The following is a 23,070-nucleotide window of genomic DNA, read 5'->3' on the forward strand; positions in this document are numbered from 1 at the left end:
ACCTGGGAACCAGGAGGTCAGTGTTGGATTCCCAGTCAGGACACACGCCGGGGTTGTGAGCTCGATTCCCAGTAGGGGGCGTGCAGGAGGCAGCTGATCGATGATTCTCTCTCATCATGGATGCTTCTCTCTCTCTCTCTTCTTCTCTCTGAAGTTGATAAAAGCATTTTTAAAATAAAACAGAACATTCGAGTCTTTAAAAAATGAAAAGTAAGTAAAGAAGGAAAGGACTCTCACCAGAAAGACTAAACTGATTCTCACCTTCTGCGCCAGAACAGGACGCCAGCAGCGAGTGACCAGTCTAAACTCCCTTCCGTGTAACTAGGCGGCTCCTGGAAATGTGGATGGCACAGATACAGGTGCACGTAGACACTCTTCTCCATTAGGGAAAACTCTAGAAGCTTTTACCCGCGGAGTGAAAAGGGGAAGAAAATACAGCTTCTAGAAGGACCTACATAAATCTATGGGCATTAGAACCAGAGTCTCTGTTCAAGTTAGACATGTGCGAGGGGCACGTTGCTGATGAAGGGTCGGACCAAGAGTTAGGCCTGCCCTGTGGCCACAGGTGCCTGGAACCGCCGCCAGAGAAAGCGGTTAGGGCGGGAGTGGCGTCTGAGTGTAGCCACAGGAAGGAGGGCGCCCCCCCGACCCCGCCAGCAGGTGAGGTCTTCCTGGTACTTCGTAGGATGGCTTCTGTCCGTCTTTGAAAGGACAGGGTCCTGCCGCTTCGTACCGTTGGGCCAGAGAAGCTGGTCACATTGAGTGATGGTGGAAATCTGTTCCGGCCTTTGCTTTAAGCTGGCAAAGTAACTGTGCACATGTTTGCTTTTATTTTAGCCTTTTCCTCTTAATGTCCGTAATGCATGCTTTTGAATCCTCGTTAAGGGGACTGTGTGTGTGTGTGTGTGCACGCACCTCAATACATGTATGTATTTTCTCATCTTTGAAAAATCTGCAAGGATTTCTGAACTTGACTTATACCTTTGGGGGTATTTCAGCTCCTCAAACTGTTTCTGTAGGGCAGACTGGTAGTGCTGTGATTTGCTTTGTTCCTTTTTGCATGAGGACATTATTACATATCAGTGGCCATCGTCAGGGCTTATCCTAATGTCCTTTATTTTTTACTCTTGGGGTTCTTATTTCAAAATCGTAAACAGAATCATAGCCAAGGCCGTCGAAGTCCCCAGACAGTAAATGGCTGTCAGTGAACAAAGACAAGACCGTAACCGCAGGCTCTTGGGGGAGGTCCGAGGTCGGGTTAATGAGCACCCCATCTTCTTTCTTGGCCAGAGGGCGTTGCTTCAGGGGAGCCCCCATGCCTCTCGCAGGTCTGTGGGGTCAGGAGACTCGGACTCTGTCCTGTAACTTATTGCCTCGTAAGGTCACTTTGCCTTGTAAGGGTCAGCCTCCGGCCCCTTTCCCTGGCCGGTGAGGTGGCGGAGCGCATGAGCAGGGGACACAGATGGCCATCACCACAGGCCCTTTGCTCCGGCCACCTGTTAGCCTCGTGTTTGAAAGCCGTTTGACTTGGATCTTTGGGGAAGAGCGCCCCCTCCAGGTCACCCGCCTGCTGCCTCTCCAGTTTGTGCTTCCGGCCTCCACGGGCCCTTGTCCCTCAGTCATCACCAGACCGGTCACGGGGCTAGTTGAGTCTGAGGTAGTAATTATGGTTTTCATTGTTTGTTTTTCTCTCTTTGAAGGTTTGTAGAAGATAAAATGTGGGTTACATTTCTGGAGGGAAGTTCTGCCTTGAGTGTTCTGGGCCTCAGTGGTAAAGAGGTAAGGAGCTTCCGCTGACTCTAAGTTCTTCTGGAATTAAGTGACCGAGGATTATGTTTCCATACAAACGCAGCAAGATTATCAAAATGTATTTCCAGTTCCGAAGAAGGAAAGACCTTATGGAGAACTTTAATATTTATTACTTAAGACTAGGTGTCTGACTAGTTCAGGATTATTTTGGTCTGTCCCTAGAGATATTAACCATTGATATAGATTAAGAAGAAACTATGTTTACATCTAATTTGATTTTAATTATTTTTATATAAAATACTTTAAATTCTTAAATTTGAATTAGATGTTCTGGCTCATCTATATAGTAGGAAAGATTTCTGTCAAATGAATAAAATGCTTCATTGACAAGAAAACAAGGAAGAAGGTACTCATGATTCCTAGGAACTTGTTGGGTTGGCTGAGATAGTGGTACAGGCCCCCTTTTCAAGCACAGGGACAGTAATTCACATAGAGAATACAGTCAGCACAGGGACAGTAATTCCCATGGAGAATACAGTCAGCACAGGGACAGTAATTCCCACGGAGAATACAGTCAGCACAGGGACAGTAATTCACATAGAGAATACAGTCAGCACAGGGACAGGAATTCCCATAGGGAATACAGTCAGCACAGGGACAGGAATTCCCACGGAGAATACAGTCAGCACAGGGACAGGAATTCCCACGGAGAATACAGTCAGCACAGGGACAGTAATTCCCATGGGGAATACAGTCAGCACAGGGACAGTAATTCCCACGGGGAATACAGTCAGCACAGGGACAGGAATTCCCACGGAGAATACAGTCAGCACAGGGACAGGAATTCCCATGGAGAATACAGTCAGCACAGGGACAGTAATTCCCACGGAGAATACAGTCAGCACAGGGACAGTAATTCCCACGGAGAATACAGTCAGCACAGGGACAGTAATTCCCATAGGGAATACAGTCAGCACAGGGACAGTAATTCCCATGGAGAATACAGTCAGCACAGGGACAGTAATTCCCATGGGGAATACAGTCAGCACAGGGACAGTAATTCCCATGGAGAATACAGTCAGCACAGGGACAGTAATTCCCATAGGGAATACAGTCAGCACAGGGACAGTAATTCCCATGGAGAATACAGTCAGCACAGGGACAGTAATTCCCATGGAGAATACAGTCAGCACAGGGACAGTAATTCCCATGGAGAATACAGTCAGCACAGGGACAGGAATTCCCACGGAGAATACAGTCAGCACAGGGACAGGAATTCCCACGGAGAATACAGTCAGCACAGGGACAGTAATTCCCACGGAGAATACAGTCAGCACAGGGACAGGAATTCCCATGGAGAATACAGTCAGCACAGGGACAGGAATTCCCACGGAGAATACAGTCAGCACAGGGACAGGAATTCCCATAGGGAATACAGTCAGCACAGGGACAATAATTCCCATAGGGAATACAGTCAGCACAGGGACAGTAATTCCCATGGAGAATACAGCCAGCACAGGGACAGTAATTCCCATGGAGAATACAGTCAGCACAGGGACAGTAATTCCCATAGGGAATACAGTCAGCACAGGGACAGTAATTCCCATGGAGAATACAGTCAGCACAGGGACAGGAATTCCCACGGAGAATACAGTCAGCACAGGGACAGTAATTCCCACGGAGAATACAGTCAGCACAGGGACAGTAATTCCCATGGAGAATACAGTCAGCACAGGGACAGTAATTCCCATGGGGAATACAGTCAGCACAGGGACAGTAATTCCCATGGAGAATACAGTCAGCACAGGGACAGTAATTCCCATAGGGAATACAGTCAGCACAGGGACAGTAATTCCCATAGGGAATACAGTCAGCACAGGGACAGTAATTCCCATGGAGAATACAGTCAGCACAGGGACAGGAATTCCCATAGGGAATACAGTCAGCACAGGGACAGGAATTCCCATGGAGAATACAGTCAGCACAGGGACAGTAATTCCCATAGGGAATACAGTCAGCACAGGGACAGTAATTCCCATGGAGAATACAGTCAGCACAGGGACAGGAATTCCCACGGAGAATACAGTCAGCACAGGGACAGTAATTCCCATGGAGAATACAGTCATCACAGGGACAATAATTCCCATGGAGAATACAGTCAGCACAGGGACAGTAATTCCCATGGAGAATACAGTCAGCACAGGGACAGTAATTCCCACGGAGAACACAGTCAGCACAGGGGCAGTAATTCCCACGGAGAATACAGTCAGCACAGGGACAGTAATTCCCACGGAGAACACAGTCAGCACAGGGGCAGTAATTCCCACGGAGAATACAGTCAGCACAGGGACAGTAATTCACATAGAGAATACAGTCAGCACAGGGACAGTAATTCCCATGGAGAATACAGTCAGCACAGGGACAGGAATTCCCACGGAGAATACAGTCAGCACAGGGACAGGAATTCCCACGGAGAATACAGTCAGCACAGGGACAGTAATTCCCATGGAGAATACAGTCAGCACAGGGACAGTAATTCCCACGGAGAATACAGTCAGCACAGGGACAGGAATTCCCACGGAGAATACAGTCAGCACAGGGACAGGAATTCCCATAGGGAATACAGTCAGCACAGGGACAGTAATTCCCATGGAGAATACAGTCAGCACAGGGACAGTAATTCCCACGGAGAATACAGTCAGCACAGGGACAGGAATTCCCACGGAGAATACAGTCAGCACAGGGACAGGAATTCCCATGGAGAATACAGTCAGCACTGTTACTGTAACTGTGTGTGGTGTCAGGTGGGTACTGGCCTTACGATCACTTCACAAGGTATATAAATATCCGACCTCTGTGTGGTACACCTGAAACTAATATCCTGTTGAATGTCAAGTGTAATTAAAAATTAATGTATCCGCTAGGTAATTACCCACCCCATGGAGCCATTTTAGAAATCTATTAATGAGTGGAGATGTTGCTCCCTGGGCTTTGACACGTCATTGTGGGGTGGTTTGTGTCAGTGGCCTGGAGAGTTGACTTCCATAGAGTGCTGTCTCCATTCCTCCGAGTGCTTTTGGACAAACCCTACATGTCCGAGTGCACGCTCGCTAGGTAGGAGGGACGAAAACCCAAGCTTGGTTTTTCCCTTGGGGCTACTTCATACGCATTCCCGAGCTTCGTTCGGTTCCATTTCTTCCGCTTCCTTGGAGCGAGCATGTCCACACACACACACACACACACACACACACACACACACACACACGGTGCTGTTGCAGTAGGCTCTGCGGTGTCTTGTTTGTTCCCCGGATGTAATGGTAACACACTCGTCCAGCAGTGAGTCAGAAACCCCGCGAAGCGCGTCAGCTTCGCCATGTGAAAGCCCAGAAGGAGCAGGTCCTTCCTGTTGAAGGTGGCGCTGTCCTCGCTGCGGAGCTGCTGCTGTCTTAGCCGTGACCCCTGGGCGTCATCGTCGCAGCCCCTGCTGTGTGCGTCTGGTTACCGCCGTGTCCTCGCCATCTGGAAACTTCTGACTTTTAAAAGTCATTCCGGCTCTTGTCTCCTAAAAATGCCTTTCTCATCCCACGTGATGCTTAAGGGCGGCTTCTATGTTGGCTTTTCTTGTCAACTTTTACTCCCTTTCTGAGTTTTCCTTTCGCCTTTCCCTGGCAATTTAATTTTCCTTGTCTCCCCCCGCCCTTTCAGCTCTGTCCCTCACCCTCAGGTCTAGTCATCTGTGTCATACTCTTAGAAAGTATCCAGCTTAGGTCCCTTACAAGGTTTTCAAAGTTTTGTAAAACTGTGTTTGTGGAGAGCGCTGGGTGATGGCTCACCTTCCTTCGGGAACTCAGAAACCGCGTTTGAGCAGGAGGCGGTTTGCTGCTGTCTCTTCTGTGGCTGTTCCTCCCGGGACAGTTAGTTAACACGTGGCTCAAAGCCAGAGGGAGCGCCACGCTCTGCAGCCAGTTGTGGGTGAACTCGCACCCGGTGGGGGAGACGCTGGCCACAGCAGAGAACACTGGCTCTGTGTCCTGGGGAGAGGCCTGAGCTGTAGCAGCACGAGCTCCTCACGGGAGAGTGGGGGCGTGTGAACTGGGTCAGGGTCAGCGTGTGTGGAGCAGGTGTGCTGCCTTGGTCTGAGTAAACCCGTTTCCATGCCAATGAACCGCCATCTATGTCTCTCCTGCTCACCCAGCTCCTGGGCCGGACTATAACCATCACTTTGAAAAGTCCGGACTGGATCAAGAACTTGGAAGAAGAAATAAGTTTAGAGAAGATTAACGTCCCGCTGCCTTCGTCGACAAGCTCCACGCTGCTGGGCGAGGACGCGGAGGTGGCGGCAGACTTCGACCTGGAAGGTTTGTTCGTGGCACGCGTGCTCCTAGGCCACGGGGACCGCAGAGACGGAGGGACCGGCCCTGGAACCGTGTGCCGAGGAGCAGACCAAGCGGAGGCCAGGAGGGCTGCCCCGGAAGGAAAATGCGGAGAAAGCTCTAGGAACGTCAGAGCCGAGAGAAAGCAGTGGCTTAGAAATCGAGGGACGAAATGGCAACGAGAGGGAGTGGTCAGCATGTCCCGTGTCGCAGAGAGGAGGCGAGAAGGCGGCAGCTTGTCCCTGAAGCAAATAGCAGAGGGGCTGGGGGCCTTCCTGAGAGCCACTGGGGTGGAGCCAGATGCTGGGGAGTGGGGGTGTGGATGGAGGTGGCCGTGCAGGGTCTGCAGGTGCTCCTTAAAGACGTTTGGCTCAGCCCTAGCCGGTTTGGCTGCGTGGTTGGCTCAGTTCCGGTCAAGGGCGCGTACCTCAGCTGCAGGCTTCAGCCCCGGCCCAGACCCACTGGGGCGTGTGCAGGAGGCAACCAATCGATGTGTCTCTCTCACATTGATGCTCCTCTCTCTCTCTCTCTCTCTCTCTCTCTCTCTCTCTCCCCCCCGCCCCCCCTTTACCTCCCTCCCTCCTTTCTATTCTCTCTAGAAATCAATGGGAAAATATCCTTGGGTGAGGATTGAAAAGTGAAAGGAGAGAAACTGGGGAGACTGAGAAGCTGGGAGGTGGCGGTCGGAGGTGTGGGCAGTCTGTTACTTCAGAGGGAGTGCAGGGCTGGGGGGCGTTCGGAGTGGAGGAGAGTGTCCGTGGGTGAGGAAGGACAAGACCAGGGTATTTAGGTTGCTGGAGGGTTGTCCACGCGGCCTCTGGTTCACCCGAAAGGTGTCACGTACAGTGTCTCTGTCAGTTCGCCCTGGGCGGGTTCCGTGTGGAGGAAGGGTGGGGGTTGCAGACGGCGGCAGCGGCGAGGTGCAGGGTGGGAAGTGAACTCCGGATGGCAGGGCCGCAGAGAAACAGCCTTTAGTCCATGAGGACGCGTGCTCTGCAGCTCGGTGAGGTTGCAAGGGACGCCCTGCCCCACTTGGCAGCCCTGAGGTCAGGAGACACGGAGGCCTGGAGAGCCAGTTCAGTTACAGCAAAGAAAGCCTGTGAGGGTGGGGTTGGGGCACCGGGAGGCTAGTGCGGAGGCTCGGGGGGGGGGGGGAGAGGCGGGGCGGGGACGCGCCACAGCCTGGGAAGGTGGAGGGACAGCAGTAGATGGTCACCTGCCCAGTGGAACGTGGACTCCCAGGCCAGCCCAGGCCAAGGCTGGTCCCCACGGCCTGTTGCTGAGATGCGTCTCCTGTCCGAGTGTTCGTGCTGATTCTATTCCATACCCATGAATGTCCATGCACGCCTGCATGCGTGACCCGTGCATGGTTCCGTGTCAGATAGAACGTTTCTTTTGTGTACTTGACCCCTTAAACCAGGCTGGTGAGCACACGTCTGAGGACGTTAGGCCGGCGGTGACCTGCCCTTGTCTCCCCAGGGGACGTGGATGACTACAGCGCCGAGGTGGAGGAGGCCCTCCCCCAGCACCTGCAGCCGGCCCCGGGCTCCGGCCTCGGCGCCTCCCCCAGCTCCTCCCCGCGGACCAGCCCCTGCCAGTCGCCCACCATAGCGGACAGCCCCCTGCCCTCCCTGCCCATCAGGCCAAGCCGGACCGCATCCAGGACTCCGGGGCAGCCGTCTTTACAGAGTGTGTATTGGGGTCCGGGGTCTGGGGGCCTTCCCTGGCGCCGTGGGCGGGTTCAGGTGGCCGCACCCCGTCCTCGAGCTCCCGGGGAGAGACTGCGGGGCTGTGTTCCTGTGAGGTGGGCGGAGGCTCGCGTGTACGCAAGGGGGCGCTTTGCAGGAGCGCCCTACGTGGAAACAATAGCAGACTTCATCTTCCTCCTGGGCCTGGCCGGTCCCCGTCTTAACTGACGCCTGTCCCCGTGGCAGTGAGGAGCCTGCTGGTTGCTTAGCGCTACAGCCGCGCGTGGCCTCTGTGACCACGTGAAACGGGAAGAGGCAAAGCAAACGTTCGCGTTGAAATTGTAGTCAGCCCTCCACGGTCGGAAGGTCCGTCTGTGGAAGCTGTTTCTGTCTCATGAAAGATGGCTGTCCACACTGGCATTGTCTTCCGGGCCATTAGCGTCTGGTTTGCCATTCCACTCGCTGAGTCAGTTCAAGGGAAGCACAGAGAAAAGCCAGCCTCCCTTTTCTCCTCTCTGCTGCTCAGCGGCTGCAGCAACCACACAGCTGTGCCGTCCTGCCGGGCTGTGGTACAGGCTCGGCCCGTGGGGAGCGTCCACGGGAGCGGGCATCGCTGCTCGGCGGCACCGGAGCGCTGTGACAGGCACAGCCGCACACGTTACTGACACTAACATGCATGTCATCTTGCTACAGCCCAGACTGAGGGAATGACAGGATAGAGCGTGCACAGTACGTATGCAGGAAGCATATCCCTCGCGCTCACACCCTGCTCTCCTCTCCCCAGGTGCTCTTCCCGGTTCTCCCGTGGACACGCCGCCGGCCGCGCAGGCCCAGAAGGATGCTCCGCAGGTCCTGGAGCCCAAGCGGCCGCCGCCTCCCCGCCCGGGGGCCCCTCCCGCGCGGCCAGCGCCCCCGCAGCGACCACCTCCGCCTTCAGGTAACAGACCACCGTGTCCCCCTGCTGGACAGAAAGCCCTGCCCGCGACTAAAATGCTTTGCACGCATCAGGCCTCAGCTTCTAGATGTTACTGTCTTCTGTCATGGCTGCTACTTCCTCGCTGTTCTCCGCAGAACGTGGCGGTGCGGCCCTGGGTACGCTGCCCACTAGGCTCCCGTCGCTGCCTCTCCAGGTGTGCGAGAGCCCGCGTCGCTGCTGCTGGCGGATGCCGTGTGCTGACTTCTGTAGAGTCAGACCCAGGGAACATACATATGTACTGTGAAGCTTTACATGTTTAACTTCGGAGAGAAAGGGGGAGAGAGATAGAAACATCAGTGATGAGAGAGAATCATGGATCTGCTGCCTCCTGCATGCCCCCCACTGGGGATTGAGCCCACAACCTGGGCCTGTGCCCTTGATTGGAATCGAACCTGGGACCCTTTAGTCCGGAGGTCACCAACCTTTCGGATCTTACAGACCACCTGTTGGCAACCGCTGCTTTAATCCGCAGGCCAGTACTCTATCCACTGAGCCAAACCAGGGAGGGCTAACTGTTCTTTTATTTATTTTTTTTAATATATTTTATTGATTTTTTTACAGAGAAGAAGGGAGAGGGATAGAGAGTTAGAAACATCGATGAGAGAGAAACATCGATCAGCTGCCTCCTGCACACCCCCCACTGGGGATGTGCCCACAACCGAGGTACATGCCCTTGACCGGAATCGAACCTGGACCCTTGAGTCCGCAGGCCGACGCTCTATCCACTGAGCCAAACCGGTCAGGGCTAACTGTTCTTTTAAATAAGCATGTGCTGTTGCTGGAGTTACTAGAAGTGCTTGCATTAAATAACAGCTTTTGTCATACCACGATACTAACCCATAGCTCCTGCGTGGTGCTTGGGGTCAGGGCTAGCGGATCCGGCGTCTCACGCTTTACTCTGTCGTTTCCTCTCTGCTGCGTGTCCTGGTGGCCCAGGGGCCAGGAGTCCTGCACCTGCCAGGAAGGAGCTTGGAGGTAACCGTCATGTTTGTTATCACATGCGCACGTGGCCTTGGCGTTTGGAGTTTGACCCCTGTAACTGAAAGGCATTAGGTGTGTTTGATAAAAGTCAAAGCGAATGACGTTTATATTTGTAACGGCTCCAAACTCCCGCTCTTCCTGTTCAGTCAGGCCTGGAGCTCAGTGTTATGAGTAACAGCCCGCACAGGCTGTTCGTTCCCGGACGGAGCGGGGGTTACTGACCAGGCCGCAGGCACTTGCCCTTCGTAAGTGGTGTCAGTGTGGCCACAAAGGCTCACTCCCCAGAACCATGCTGGCTTCGGAGGGCTCAGCACAGGGACCGCAGAACAGCCTCGTCCAGCAGCCCACACGCCCGTGACGGCAGGGCGTCCCGAGCTCCGTTTCCGGCAGAATCGCCATCCGGACACAGCCTCCCTTCCGCGTGGCCTTGTCTTAACTTGTCGTGGATCTCACGCCTCCGTTTTCTAAACATAAGGACAATTTTTATTAGCAAACGAATCACTTTGGGTTTAAATATAGCTTATTTGGTTTGTGTGAAAACGCCAGAGCTCAGTTGAAGGTACATATCTGATTGCTAAATTGTTTCAGCATTACAGCTGCAGAATACTGCTAGGTGGTCCTTTTTCCATGGACTCAGAGAAATGCTAGTTTTTCCTGTTTCAAACTCCTGCTTTTAGTTTTATTTCCTTGGTAATTTTGTTTATATTCTCCTTCAATGAGGAAAACAACCAGTAGTTAGTAAATTTTTTTTATATATATATATTTTTATTGATGTCAGAGAGGAAGGGAGAGGGAGAGAGATAGAAACATCAGTGATGAGAGAGAATCATTGATTGGCTGCCTCCTGCATGCCCCCTACCGGGGATCAAGCCCACAACCCAGGCATGTGCCCTTGACCGGAATCGAACTCGGGACCCCTCAGTCCACAGGCCGACGCTCTATCCACTGAGCTAAACCAGCTAGGGCAGGTAGTAAATTTTTAATGAATTTGTGAAAAGGTATATCATATTACCAACTTAGAAATCCGATTTAGTGTTTTTAAATTGCCTCGCTTCCTAATTCTTTCGTAGGCAGTATTTGTGCATTTTTTCCCTATAAACCAGTAACTCTTTTAAGGCAGTAAGCTTAGAAAAAGTCACTATAGTACTCCTAGAATTTTTTAGAAATAAGGAAGCAAAATGAACTTCTGTGAGACTAACGTAGTCTCAGAAATTTAAAATGAAATTCAAACTGAGTTTTCCCGTTCGGGCCGTCGAGTTCTGGAGCTCTTCCCATGGGTCAGCTCTGACCCTCGGGGGCGAGGTGAGCAGGCGGCAGAGGCTTTCCTCGCACCCGTTCCCCCTGCAGCGGCCGTGCAGACAGAAGGCCCGTTCCCTCCGCTCTTCCAGGGCGGGAGGCGGGTGGGCAGGCGTCTGCGTCACTTGGTTTGTCCTGACACGTCAGAAGGCGCTTACCGCAGACAAAGAGCCTGTTGGCGAAAGTCAGTTGCACGCAGACGCTGTCTGTGTGCCGGCCGGCTGCTCTGCTGGGGCCCCGCACGGCTTCGGCTTCTGTTCTTCTCTGAGAAGGTGTCGGGGCCGCTCCCAGGCCGGGGCAGCGGGGCTGCGCGTGGGCCGAGCGCTCTCACCGTCAGCCCCTCCAGTGCAGGAGGCGAGCAGCCACGAGCACCCCCTCTGTGCCCTCGTCGCCTTCTTTCCTTGCAATCTGGGTGCCCGGTTCCCGCGGGCGCCCTTCCTTTCCTTGCGACGCCTGTGCCATGTCATGCTGTTCATATCTATTCCATACACGCTCAGGGTGTGAAGTGACTGTACGTTATTTTAAGAAAAACGCTTTCAGAATCCTCGTCAGAATAAGTCAGATATTTAGAAATGTTCTATGCTAACCCTGAGCTTTTAATAGTTATAGATAAGCCCTGTTAATTCAGGTCCAGGAATTATCTGTGAGTGATTTCACATAACAGTTTTATCGGTAATGATGCGGAACTAAATTTGCTTAAAAGACGATTAAGAGGAGAAGCCGTTCATTCTGATGACAGTCACCGAGGGGCTGATGTGTCTCATGTAACAATTTCCTTTCCAAAGAGTCACCCTGAGGTCTGCCTCTCCGTGGCCCACTTCTCCCCTGAGGCAGATCCTTAGCGAGGCGGCCTGCCTCGGCCTTAGCCGTGGATGGTTACAGAAACCCCACAGCGCTCCTCCCAGGCCCTTGGCCCATCAGGACGCCCCGGCTGCCGTCCCGAGCGTGTGGTCGGAGCCCCTGTCAGCGGGTCTGTGCGCTCAGGAGCCCTCGGGGCATTCAGGACTGATGACCTTCGCCGTTACCCAAAGCCACTCCCTGTCACCACTGAGCCCCGTTCCTGCTCCCGCGGGCAGAGACCGCAGCCCCGGGCCGGGCCATGTGCTGCGCTGTTCACTTACGACGGTTTTCTCTCTCCCGCCTCAAAGCGCCCCAAAGCCCCGGAGCGACGCGGAGAGGAAGTCTAGGTAAAGGCCCTTGGCTGGAGCCGCTCTCTCGAAGGAGACCGTGACTGGACGGGGGTGTGAGTGACAGTTTCTTGTTTCTGTTTTAACCCCCAGAGGCACGTGGGGTGTCTGTGCCAGGTCGCAGTCAGCCTTCCCCTCCCGCGGGACTCGCGGGCCCAGGACCCGCTGGACACGGCGCAACCAGACCGGTAGGCAGCACCTGCCAGGGGCGGGGGGCTGGGTTCGAGGTCCGTTTGCTTCCAGCCACAGGGGTTACCGTCCAGGCCTCTGCCTCTGTGAGGGAGGTGCGGGCAGCTCTTACCCTCCTTCCTGAGGGGCTGAGGAGGATACAGCCCCCCTTCACTAAGAAGGACTTTACACCCATCGGTTAGTAAGATTCCAGGAAAGGAGTCGTGTCGGAGCGCGGGGCAGGGGCTGTCCCGATGCGCTCACCACGCCCTCCCTTATCCGCGCAGCTGCCCCTCATTCACCCGAAGAAAATGCGCTCGGGATGGGAGTCATGTAAAGAAGGAGGAAGGCAGTGGACAGTGGTCAGTGGCGTGGGCTGGTCAGTGGCCCGGCCTGCGGGAGCGGGAACCGGGACCTGTTACAACAACTAGAAATTAACAAGCCACGTCTAATTTCTAATCAGACCCCTCATAGAACTTCTAAGCTAGAGATTTCTGTCTTTTCTCTTGTGGCTCTATTTACCATCCAACCTAAACGTCACTCTCCTGTCTGTGGGAGCTTGCCACAGCCTCCTTGCCCGCTCTCCTGTTCTCAGAAAGATGGCAAATGGCTCTTCACTGACTCTGACACACTTCTCTCTCCCCCTCCCCTCCCCCCCCCCCAAATCAGTGTGAAATGTGCTCGGGTGAGGGTTTGAAAAAGAGCTGTGTCTTCCCAGTGTGTCGCCCATACATCTAATTGACCGGCTCGAGTGGTCAGGGCAGAGCGCTTCCTTCTGTGCTAGAACGGGTCTCGCTTCGGTTGGGTTTGCAGAAGCCCCTTCCCCAGCGGCAGGCCCTGCACCTGCCCGGCCTGGGGCGTGGCCGTGGGGAGGGACCGCCCCGCAGCTGTTGCCCTGCGGGTGAGCCTGGCTCTGTTCTCTGGCTCGTGGCCTTGAGAAGCGCAGCCATGCCTGCTCTGGACTTAAAATAGAGACAGAAGCGCTTTGAAGATGAAATGCCTCTATGACAGCCGTGGGCAAACTACGGCCTGCGGGCCGGATCCAGCTGTTCTATCCGGTTCTCTTGCTCTCCCCTCCGCTCCTTTACTTTGAATTTGTATCAGTTCACACAGACACTCCATCCATGCTTTTGTTCCGGCCCTCCGGTCCAGTTTAAGAACCCATGGTGGCCCTCGAGTCAAAAAGTTTGCCCACCCCTGCTCTATGAGCTCCATCCACACAGCACAGGGCCCGTTGTCAACTAAAAAACACAAATGCAGCCTCTAAAGGTGGGGAGGGGGGGGCTGTAAACCAGAGCCGCGAGCCTGCCCATGGGGATGCCAGGGAGGAGGAGAGGAGAGGAAGCAGAGGAGGTGCAGGGGCGGGTGTCTGAGCTGATGGCATGTGCTTCCTTCCCGTGCAGACGATCCCGCCCCGCGCCGGGGTGATCAGCGCCCCGCAGAGCCAGGCCCGGGCGTCCGCGGCCTCTGCTGGGAGGCCGGCTGCCGAGAGCCAGGGCAGAGCCTGCGAAGTCCCCAGAGGTAGGCACGGCCTCGACATCTACCAGAGGCCCCGAGCCTCTGTGCAGAGAGGGGTAAGCACGGTTTCCCAGGCAACACCTGACTCGGAACATGACTTTCTAGGTTCACCTCTCCTTCCTGAGCCCCTGAAGCCTCAGGCCGCCCCGCCTGGTCCAAAGATGCAGGAGCCCCTGGTCCCGACAGCAGCCCCGCTGCCTCAGGCTGCCCCCCAGCCCGCCCCCCAGCCCGGCTTGGAGACGCCACCCCAGCCCCCGCCGCGGAGCAGGTCTTCCCACAACCTGCCCTCTGAGCCCTCGGCGCAGCCGCAGGTGAGTCCCGTGGCGCTCTCTGAGCACGCTCATCTCCGTTAACACATAGACACTGACTCGGCGGTCTCCCTTCAGTAGGAATAGCTCCTTAAGGCGACTTCAGCCCGTGAGGGTCCTTTGACGTCTGGGACTAGGCACATAACATGGATGTCAGGGTTGGCCTTGTTGTTCAACCTATTGCTTAGATCAGGTTTCTCAGCGTGAGCCTTCCGTGGGTACTTCAGGGACTTCCAAGTGGCTTGTCGGCTTTGAAAGTGTCTGTGACTGTTTCAGTGCCTCACTACTGCGGGCGGTGAACAAATCAGGATGGACGGCGGCAGTGGGCTTTCCGCTGCGCTTCACAGCCAGGGAATTAGTTCGGGCTTCCGCTCCTGGAGGGAGACCGTCGGAGCGGCCCTGACCGTGGCGTGGGGCTCGTGTCCCGTAAGAACACTCCTGCTGCTGCTGCCCGGGTTCGCTGGGGGCCCTGGGTCCTAGGGGGCTGAGACAGTTGTCCTGTTGGGGTTCAGGTGGTGGGAGTGGCAGCAGGCCTCATCACCCAGGCAGCCCCATCCGACTCTGCCCCCGCGTAGAGCGCCCAGGAGGGCCCTGCCTGGTGGCTGGAGAGGGTGAGAGCAGCACAGGGACTCGCGTGTGCCCGAGGGGCGGCGCCTGCAGCGACCACTGACATGTCCATCACAGTTACTTCAACGGGGCAGTCACGCGGGTTGAATTGTTGTATTTTATTTGGGTGCTGTTGTACTTGGTTTCTGTTACATCTGTTCAGAAAGATTACTGAAATAAGATTTATATTCAGTAAGCACATTTTTATTAGGTGGCCTTACATTTCATTCTATCCTGAAGCTTTAACTGGAAAATGCCGTCAAGGCCCAAGAATGTGTCAGGTTTTAAGTCTGCTTTTAACCTTGGCAGAGTCTAGAGTACAGAACTGTTACGTACTGGCATCGTCCCTTCAGCACATGTATGAGTTGTATTTGCACTTATTCTTACAGCTGTCTGAGTGTGTCCACCTAGTTGGCAGAAGTTAAGTTTATGCTTCTGCACAGTGAAAAAAACATTAAAGTAGATGTGACTCTTAAGACTGTAAGTACTGTCAGCAGTTAGCATACTCAGACCATGGGTCACGTTTGTAAAAGCTGAAGCAGGACATACAGTCAAGAGAATAACGTGCTCTGACGCTAGTTAATGCCTCCACGCGGGCTGCAGCTTTTTGGTCCTGAAGACCCTGTGAGCACGGTTGGTGTCGCTCCGAGACGTCCGTGGCCATGAGCCTTTCCGTCTCCGGGGAGAGGGGCGCTGTTGCGTCGTTTCATCTCCCAGCTCGCCGCCTCGGAGCTGGCCGGCCTTGTTCCAGGACAGAGAGCGCACGCCCATCCAGGGCGAAGCGAACCCCTTCCCAAAGCTCTGTGACGGTTAAGGCTCGTCGACAGCGTGAGAGTAGGTGTGCGGCAGCAGGTGCCGGGGTCCGTGTCCACGCCCCCGGGGTGCCCTGGGCACGGCCTCTGTGCGTGTCAGTGGCCTGTGGCGGGTAGAACTGGTCTCACGCTCCGACGCGGTTTCGCTTACGGTCACAGCGCCTGGCCACACGTTGGTGAGGGCTCTCTGCTCCGGAAAACGCCCGGGAGCAGACTGTCAGGGAAGGCAGCCTCCGCGGAAGGTCGTCTGGGACAGGAGGACAGGAGGTTGAGGTCACCTTCTGGTCCTCTTCGTTCTGAGCCTGGTTTTCAGTGGCGTGGCCGTGGTTCGTGGCAGGCAGCGCGTGCCCTGCGGGGCCTGGGAGGTGTGTTCCGGAATCTTGTATTCGGTTCCTCAGAAACTGCCCAGGACGTTGGTTTTAAGTTCTAAGTGCTCTTTCTGCCTCAGTCTCTGATGTCTAATCCTGTGGACGTTATATACGCAGACACACCTTTTTTTACGTTTCTGATAATGAAAATATACTTTATTATCAATGAGTGATATATATGTATATGTATGTTTAAAAGTCTTAATTGATTTTTAGAGAGAGGCAGGGAGAGGGAGAGAGAGAAGCATTGATGTCACGGTGGGGGGTGGTGCCTACCGTCCTGGGCATGTGCCCTGACTGGGAATCGAGCAGCGACATTTCAGTGCATGGGACCGTGCTCAACCACTGAGCCACACCACCAGGCCACACCACCGGCCACCCCTGGGGGCGAGGGCCCTGCTCTTTGTAGACTGTCCTGTGGAGGCTCACAGAGTCCTGGGGCCTCCCGGGAGGAACATGCTGGAAGCGGGAGGAAGGGGAAGTGCTTTACCTCGTGTTCCTTTTGAACTTTGAACCGTAAGAATAACGCCTGTTCAAGACATAACAAACATCTGTAACTCAGAACCTCCTGCAGTGGCTGTAAGTTCAAAGGATGAGATTTTAAAATACAACCTATTTGACATTTTGATAATATGAAATAGCCTTAGCATTGAACATTTAGTAACTTTTATGTCTTATTAATTCTGCCCCAAATCTGCAAAGTATTGGAAACATAAAAGCACACATGAGCCCGGCCGGGGTGGCTCAGTGTCGACCTGTGAACCAGGAGATCACAGTCCATTCCCAGGCAGGGCGCATGCCCGGGTCGCGGGCTCGATCCCCAGTGGGGGGCGTGCAAGAGGCAGCCGGTCAATGATTCTCTCTCATCATTGAATCCGGGGGGCGGGGGGCCGGGGGGGGGGGGTGGGAATGCAAACATTTCATCCATGATGGGCTGCTTAGAATATTTTAGAGCTTTGAAAACCTATTTGGATTATTATTTTTGGAATAAACCTGAAATACGTTGGTTAGTAATCCACCTGAACTTGGAGCCCTAATTCAGCAACACATTTTTGTTCAAAATGACAAAATAAGTTGGAACTGTTGCTTGAACTCACGCTACAACCTGCCAACGTCACTGCTCCGGGTGAGCCGGGCGCCTGGGGAGCGCATCGCGAGGGCTGCGGTGGGCTCCGGGCGCCTCCTAACTCTCCTTTGCTGTCTGTTCCTTCTCTCCAAGCAGGAGCGGCCGTCAGGGTAACAGGTATCGGACTATTTCTCAATTCCTACCTGCTTCTCATCTGTCGCAGCGCATAGATGTATGGATCTGCTGCTTCATACATCTAAGTTTCACCCATTTTTAAGCTACCTGTTCCATTAATAAACTCTGTTCTCATATCATCAAACCTGCTTTTTTTCTTAGTATTTTGAATTTTTAGGAACCATTTTAGTTGTTTATGCTTTATGATATTTTGCTTTGTTTTTTTTTTTAAATGAAAATTAACAAAACTAAAACTTATAACTTCAATAAGGTAAGCTTTATGTATATGAAAGTCTATTTGGCAAAACTAAATTGATTCTTGGCATATTTAATTCTTTTCTTGGGTTTCTTTTGGAAAAAGGTTTTTCAAATAATTTTAGTTGCAAGATTGTTTTTAGTAAGGAAGACTTGATGGTTAGAAAGATGGAAAGTTAACTTCACAACAGGGCTGTTTAAAGGGCCCTCCAACACCTGTCTCTGTGGAAAGGCCGCCCCATGTGCGCCCGGCCCCTCCGTTCTCCTCCCTGTGGCATCTGCGTGTGGACTGTTATGTGTGCCATGGAGACCGGGTCCCGTGACCTGTTCTGTTCTGTTGTGTTAACCATAAACAACCCAGACGTTACTGGCATATGGAGTTGACTAACTTCATGATGTCTCTGAAGTAATTTCCATGTATGAGCCCGCTTACCTCTAGTTGCTCAGAATACAGGTTAGCAGCCGTGGGCAAACTACGGCCCACGGGCCGGATCCGGCCCGTTCGGCTGTTCTATCCGGCCCGCGGAGCCGAAAGAGCGGAGGGTTCTCTTGCTCTCCCCTCCGCTCCTTTCCTTTGAATTTATATTAGTTCACACAAACACTCCATCCATGCTTTTGTTCCGGCCCTCCGGTCCAGTTTAAGAACCCATTGTGGCCCTCGAGTCAAAAAGTTTGCCCACCCCTGGGTTAGAGTCTGAGACCTGTCCATGCTCTCATTTTCTACAAATTTATTGTCATTGTTCCAAGAAAAACACACTTACTTGTTCAAGTGTAAAGTACGCTGTAGGCCAATGGGACCAGACACTCATATACTTGAAGTTGCCCACTTACCCCCGCCCCTCCGGAGGCGCCGTCCCGTCCTCTGCCCGAGGCCCTGCTCCCGAGGCCCCGGGCGTTGGAGGGGGACCGCCCGGTTCTCAGCGGCCCGTGAACCTTTAGCTGTTGGCTTAACAGCCGAGTTCATGTCGGTAGCGCTCCGTTGTGTTACCTGCACATCCTGAGCTGGAATTCTCCTCGCCTCGCCTTTTCAACCCAGAGGCTTGTGCTGTTTCTAAGTTAGGCGTTGGCATCCAAGTCATCCTCCTCGTTTTCAAATTAAAGCGAAGTGCCCGCGAGCTGCTCTGCCCTGTGGCTGGCATCCTAGCTTCGTTCCCTGGAGACGGTGCCACCGAGCTCAGTCCCGCTGCGCTTCCCTCCCCGGCTTCCTGGGCACAGGCCGAGCGACCGTGTGTGCGCGGAAGCCGGACACTGACCTCCAGCCCGGGCACCACGCCGGGCACAGCCCCCTTGTGCTCCCAGAGTTAACGTACCGAGGAGACGGGGCTTACAAACAGTGGTGTCGGGCCATCATGGCGTGATGGTTACCACGCACCCCTGGGCGCTCCGGGACACTTGGACGAGATGAGGCGGGTCCGTGAAGGAGACGTCCCGTCGCTCACAGCTGCTTCCACAAAGGAGAACCTGCTAGCACTCCAGAAAGCAGAGGAGGCGGGACGCCGTTCCCCAGCGCCCGCTCCGTTCCCCAGGGGAAGGAAAGGCCAGAGGTCTCGCTCAGGATGCCAGTGCACTGGGAATTCATGCCCATCCCTGCACTGCATTTCCCTGGCACATGAGCCGTAACGGAACACGGATGTAAGAAGAATGAAACCACGTCGTCGTCACAGGTGGGGGTTGGAATGTTACGGGCTGAGCATCAACGGGTTCTCCAGTGCGTGCTGACGTCCCGGAGAACTGGGCATGAGCAAAACTCGTTCGCCGATTCCGTACGATTCCACGTACCAAATCAGTACTGGCAGGAACGAAGTAAGCTCTGTCTAACAGATGGATTTACTTAGTTGGGAGTTTTTCACGAGTAAGATTTCAGCTGTTTTATCTTAACCCGCCAGAGTAACAAGGACACAGCTGCTTTTTGTTTTCTAAGTTTGTACGCCTGCCCCCAAATCAAGAGCAGCTGAGACAGGAAGGCAGCTCAGGGCGTGTGGGCAGTGAACGTGTCCCTTCAGGTGTGTGTTTCTGACTGTGCGTGCTGCTTCTTTCCAGGTGAAACCCAACGGCGTCCCCGCCGTCCGACTGGAATCGCCCTCGAAGAGCGACCCGTTTGAAGACCTGTCACTTAGTCTGCTTGCCCTGCCACAGGCCCAGCCGCCCGCGCACCCCGCCCCCGTTCTCATTCCGGGCCCCACGGGGATGGTCCCCCTGCCTCCTGCAACCCAGAGTAACATCAGCATCCTGAGCTCCGGGAGCTGCGCGCCGGCACTGCCTCTGCTTCCGGCGCGGAGCAGATCCCAGGAGAACGCGCGATGCTCTCCGAACCCGTTTGCCCCGACCTTCCCTGGCCCAGACCTCTTTGCCGACGGGACCAACCCGTTCCGAGGCCCGTCCAGGGACGCAGAGGCGGCCGCGTGGCCCTTCCCTCCTCCCGGGCCACCTCGGGGCCAGGGCAGCGGCCAGCCGCCTCCTCAGCCCAACAGCTTTCAGGACAGCTCTCACCTGCAGGCCCAGGCCCCAGGGAGCGCCGGCCCCCCGAGGGGGTGGGTGACCTTCGAGGAAGAGGACTTTGGAGTGAGAGCGAAGCCCAAGGCAGCTTGTCCGGACTCCCTGGGCCCTCGGCCAGGCCCGTCCTCCGGCCCAGGCGTGACCTTTGGCGATGACTGGGGTCAAGGGACAGGGGTCCCCCCCTGTGCGCTGCCCTCGCGGAGGCCGCCCCCGCCTCCCGGTTCTGCGCTGCCCGCAGGCCCCGCCCCTCCAGCCGACCCTTTCACCGCGCTGGCCCCGGTGGCCCCCGCTCTAGACTTCACAGAAAGATAGCCCACGGGCCACAGCGCTCCGGCGTGCTGGGCAGAGCGAGAACCAGCACTGTTACTCATTCTGTGCAATAGTCCTGTTCCTGCACTGATGTCAAGAAATGCCACTGTGTCACGTGTACAGAGATGGAGTATGTGTATATTGGAAATAGGGAAACGCTTCTCGTCACTCACTGGCGTTCTGGTGTGTTTGTTTGGACAACTGAGAGCAGTAGCCGTACAAAGGGCTCAGAACTCCTCTGGAAAGCAGACCCCACTCAGATCCTTGGTGAGTCTCCAAAGAGTCTCAGGAAGCCCCACAGCTTCCCGCTGGCCCGGCTCTGCCCTCACGAGCGGTCACCAAAGAGCTGTCCGCGGGACGCCGAAACGGGAATCTGGGAGGCATCGCTTTAAAGAAAGTGAGTGCACACATGTGCACACACGTGTGGTGTATGCACTCACACATTCTAACACTCGTCACCTAAACTCCAGGGCATGACCCAGACCAAATCTGTATCGAAAAGTTCTGAGAGTTCTTTTTTCAGTATTTCATTATCAGAAGGACGGCTGTCAGTGAAATCTGGACATTTCTTTAATTTTCTTTCCAAAACTAGAACAATCCTCACTCCTGAAACAGCGTTCTCTCTCCTTGCGCGCACACCCTCCCCCCCTCGGCACTGTCCATCCTGGCCCCTGACAGCGGGAAGCACGTCTCAGTCCCTGTCCTGCAGACACTCCAGCCCTTTCCGAGGAGCGGGTGGCGTGTGTGTCTGCAAGGCACGTGCCGTGGGTTCAGTGAGAGATTCAGCGCCAAGTGTCCTCTCCGTACACGAAGGTGTGTGCTGCCCGCTCCCCACTCCACCCCTCCACCCCGTCTGCTGCTCTGCCTCTGGAGCTTCCTTAGCTGGGGGAGCAGCTGGGGCGGGGGGTGCGCTCTGCACTGGGTCTTCCCTGCAGGTCTGTTCTCCCTGAAGAGGCTGCGGGCCCGGGCCCACCGGGGTGCTGCTGGAAGCTCTCCGGGCGCCCTCCAGGCTGCAGATTCTCTCGCCTGCTCTGCTGCACCCACTGACCCCGCTTTTATGAAGTACACGGAATTTTTACAGAATGGAGTATTTTGATATCATTAAGTAATCCCAATGAGAAAATCCTTGGGCAGTTGTTTAGTTGTAAATGTAAGCTAAAGGCCTCTGTACCCAGTAAGACTTACATTAACGCTCCTTTCTATAAGGCGTTGGATATGTCCACCTAAACCCCGTGTCCTCATGGAACCTTTACCGATGCACGTCGGGGGAGAGCAGGAAGCGGGGTCCGTGGTGAGAACGTGGAAAAGCACAGAACTGCATTGCACTTAGCCACAGAGAGCAAATCCCTAGGGAAACTGCTTTTCTAAGTGTTTAAATGTTATCGGCATCCTCTCTTTATAGAAGTAACCCTCTCCGTTAACAGCCAGTGACGCTTGTGAGTTTTCTGTTGTGCTTCTTGAGGTTCTAAGCATCGCAGCATCAGTATACCTTACACGGCAGTATTGCTCTAAGCGGTCTGCTTCAAATGTGAACTAACTTGTCCAAACTGTGGCTTTAGCTGCTGTGTGATCAGTGTGTGGTGTTGCTCTCTATTAGCCAAACAATTCCTTACGACAGCGGCTCTGTGAGCAGTCTCCCGGCGAACCTACACTACTGCCTGAAACACACCGTGCAGCAGCGCGGCCTTGATCCGGGAACTGTATTCGGCAAGTTGCTGGAAGTGCACAAAGCTGTGGAAGTTAAAGGTACGCTGCCGATAACTGGCCATCATTCTGTGTCTTACTGAAATATTTACCAGTTCTATTAAAAACAGAGCAGAATTTAGACACTGGGGAGCTCTGTGAATTCTTTGTTCTCGATAGTAGATTGCTGTTTATATGTAAGAACTTTATTGCTTATGTGGCACACGATATTTATAACTGTACTTTATAGAAGTCTATATTACAGTCAGTGGTATACATTCTGTACATATCCTGTGAGATGTGCTGTCATATGAAATAAATAGACCTTCTCTACCATATCGACTACGTTGCTCAGAAGGGAAGACTTGACCTTTACTTGACATGTACAAGTTAGTAGCATTTGGGGATTAACTCTTGTTGTCAAATCAGGTGTTTTAATTCAAGATCTTCTTTTCATCCATTTTACTTCTCAATACTCTTAAGAAGAAAGATATTGAGATTAGTGATCATCATCAAGAAGCCCGTGCACTTACTCTGTAATTTTCTGATAATTTTAGATATATATGCAGTTGTAAGAAGTAAGAGATCCCAGGTACCTTTACCCAGTTGTCCCTAGTGGATGCATTTTGCAAGACTAGTAAGTACCACAACCAGGGCATGACATGGATACAGAACATTTTCATCTCTGCAAAGGCCCTCCCTCACACTGCCCTTTCCCACTACCTCCCGTCCCATCACCATTTCCCTTGTCCGTAATTTCTGGTAACCACTAGTCTATTCTCCATTTCTGTAATTTTGCCACTTCAAGAATTTTATATAAATGGATCCTGGCCAGCCTGGCTCAGTGGCTGGGCATTGACCTATGAACCAGAAGGTCATGGTTGGATTTCTGGTCAGGACACGTAACTGGGTTGAAGGCTCGATCCCTGGTGTGGGGCATGCAGGAGGCAGCCGATCCATGATTCTCATCATTGATGCTTCCATCTCCCTCTCCTTCTCTGAAATAAAAACATACTTTTAAAAATAAAAAGACATGGATCCATATGGTATGTAACCT

The 23,070-nt window shown here is 53.8% G+C and overlaps 1 protein-coding gene across 10 annotated transcripts in view; it reads left to right on the plus strand.

The window, feature by feature from the left end:
* Positions 1–22,349, plus strand: part of SYNJ1 (synaptojanin 1) — a gene marked incomplete at its 5' end in the record, with an annotated part of 65,368 nt that extends 43,019 nt beyond the window's left edge. For 6 of the 10 annotated variants that reach the window (XM_080654537.1, XM_080654534.1, XM_080654539.1 and 3 more), the window contains 11 exons: positions 1,701–1,779; positions 5,945–6,107; positions 7,602–7,811; positions 8,595–8,747; positions 9,723–9,761; positions 12,212–12,250; positions 12,344–12,438; positions 13,822–13,939; positions 14,042–14,247; positions 17,253–17,273; positions 19,566–22,349. In XM_080654537.1, coding sequence (XP_080510663.1) covers positions 1,701–1,779; positions 5,945–6,107; positions 7,602–7,811; positions 8,595–8,747; positions 9,723–9,761; positions 12,212–12,250; positions 12,344–12,438; positions 13,822–13,939; positions 14,042–14,247; positions 17,253–17,270 — 1,120 coding nt within the window. In that variant the 3' untranslated portion in view covers positions 17,271–17,273; positions 19,566–22,349. Of the gene's footprint in view, positions 1–1,700; positions 1,780–5,944; positions 6,108–7,601; positions 7,812–8,594; positions 8,748–9,722; positions 9,762–12,211; positions 12,251–12,343; positions 12,439–13,821; positions 13,940–14,041; positions 14,248–17,252; positions 17,413–19,565 lie in introns of those variants that run through there. The other 4 variants (XM_080654535.1, XM_080654541.1, XM_080654542.1 and 1 more) reach the window with 4 other exon arrangements.
* Between the last annotated feature and the right edge of the window lie 721 nt (positions 22,350–23,070).

This window comes from Plecotus auritus (assembly GCF_963455305.1).
Source record: "Plecotus auritus genome assembly, chromosome: 2".
NCBI lineage: Eukaryota > Metazoa > Chordata > Mammalia > Chiroptera > Vespertilionidae > Plecotus > Plecotus auritus.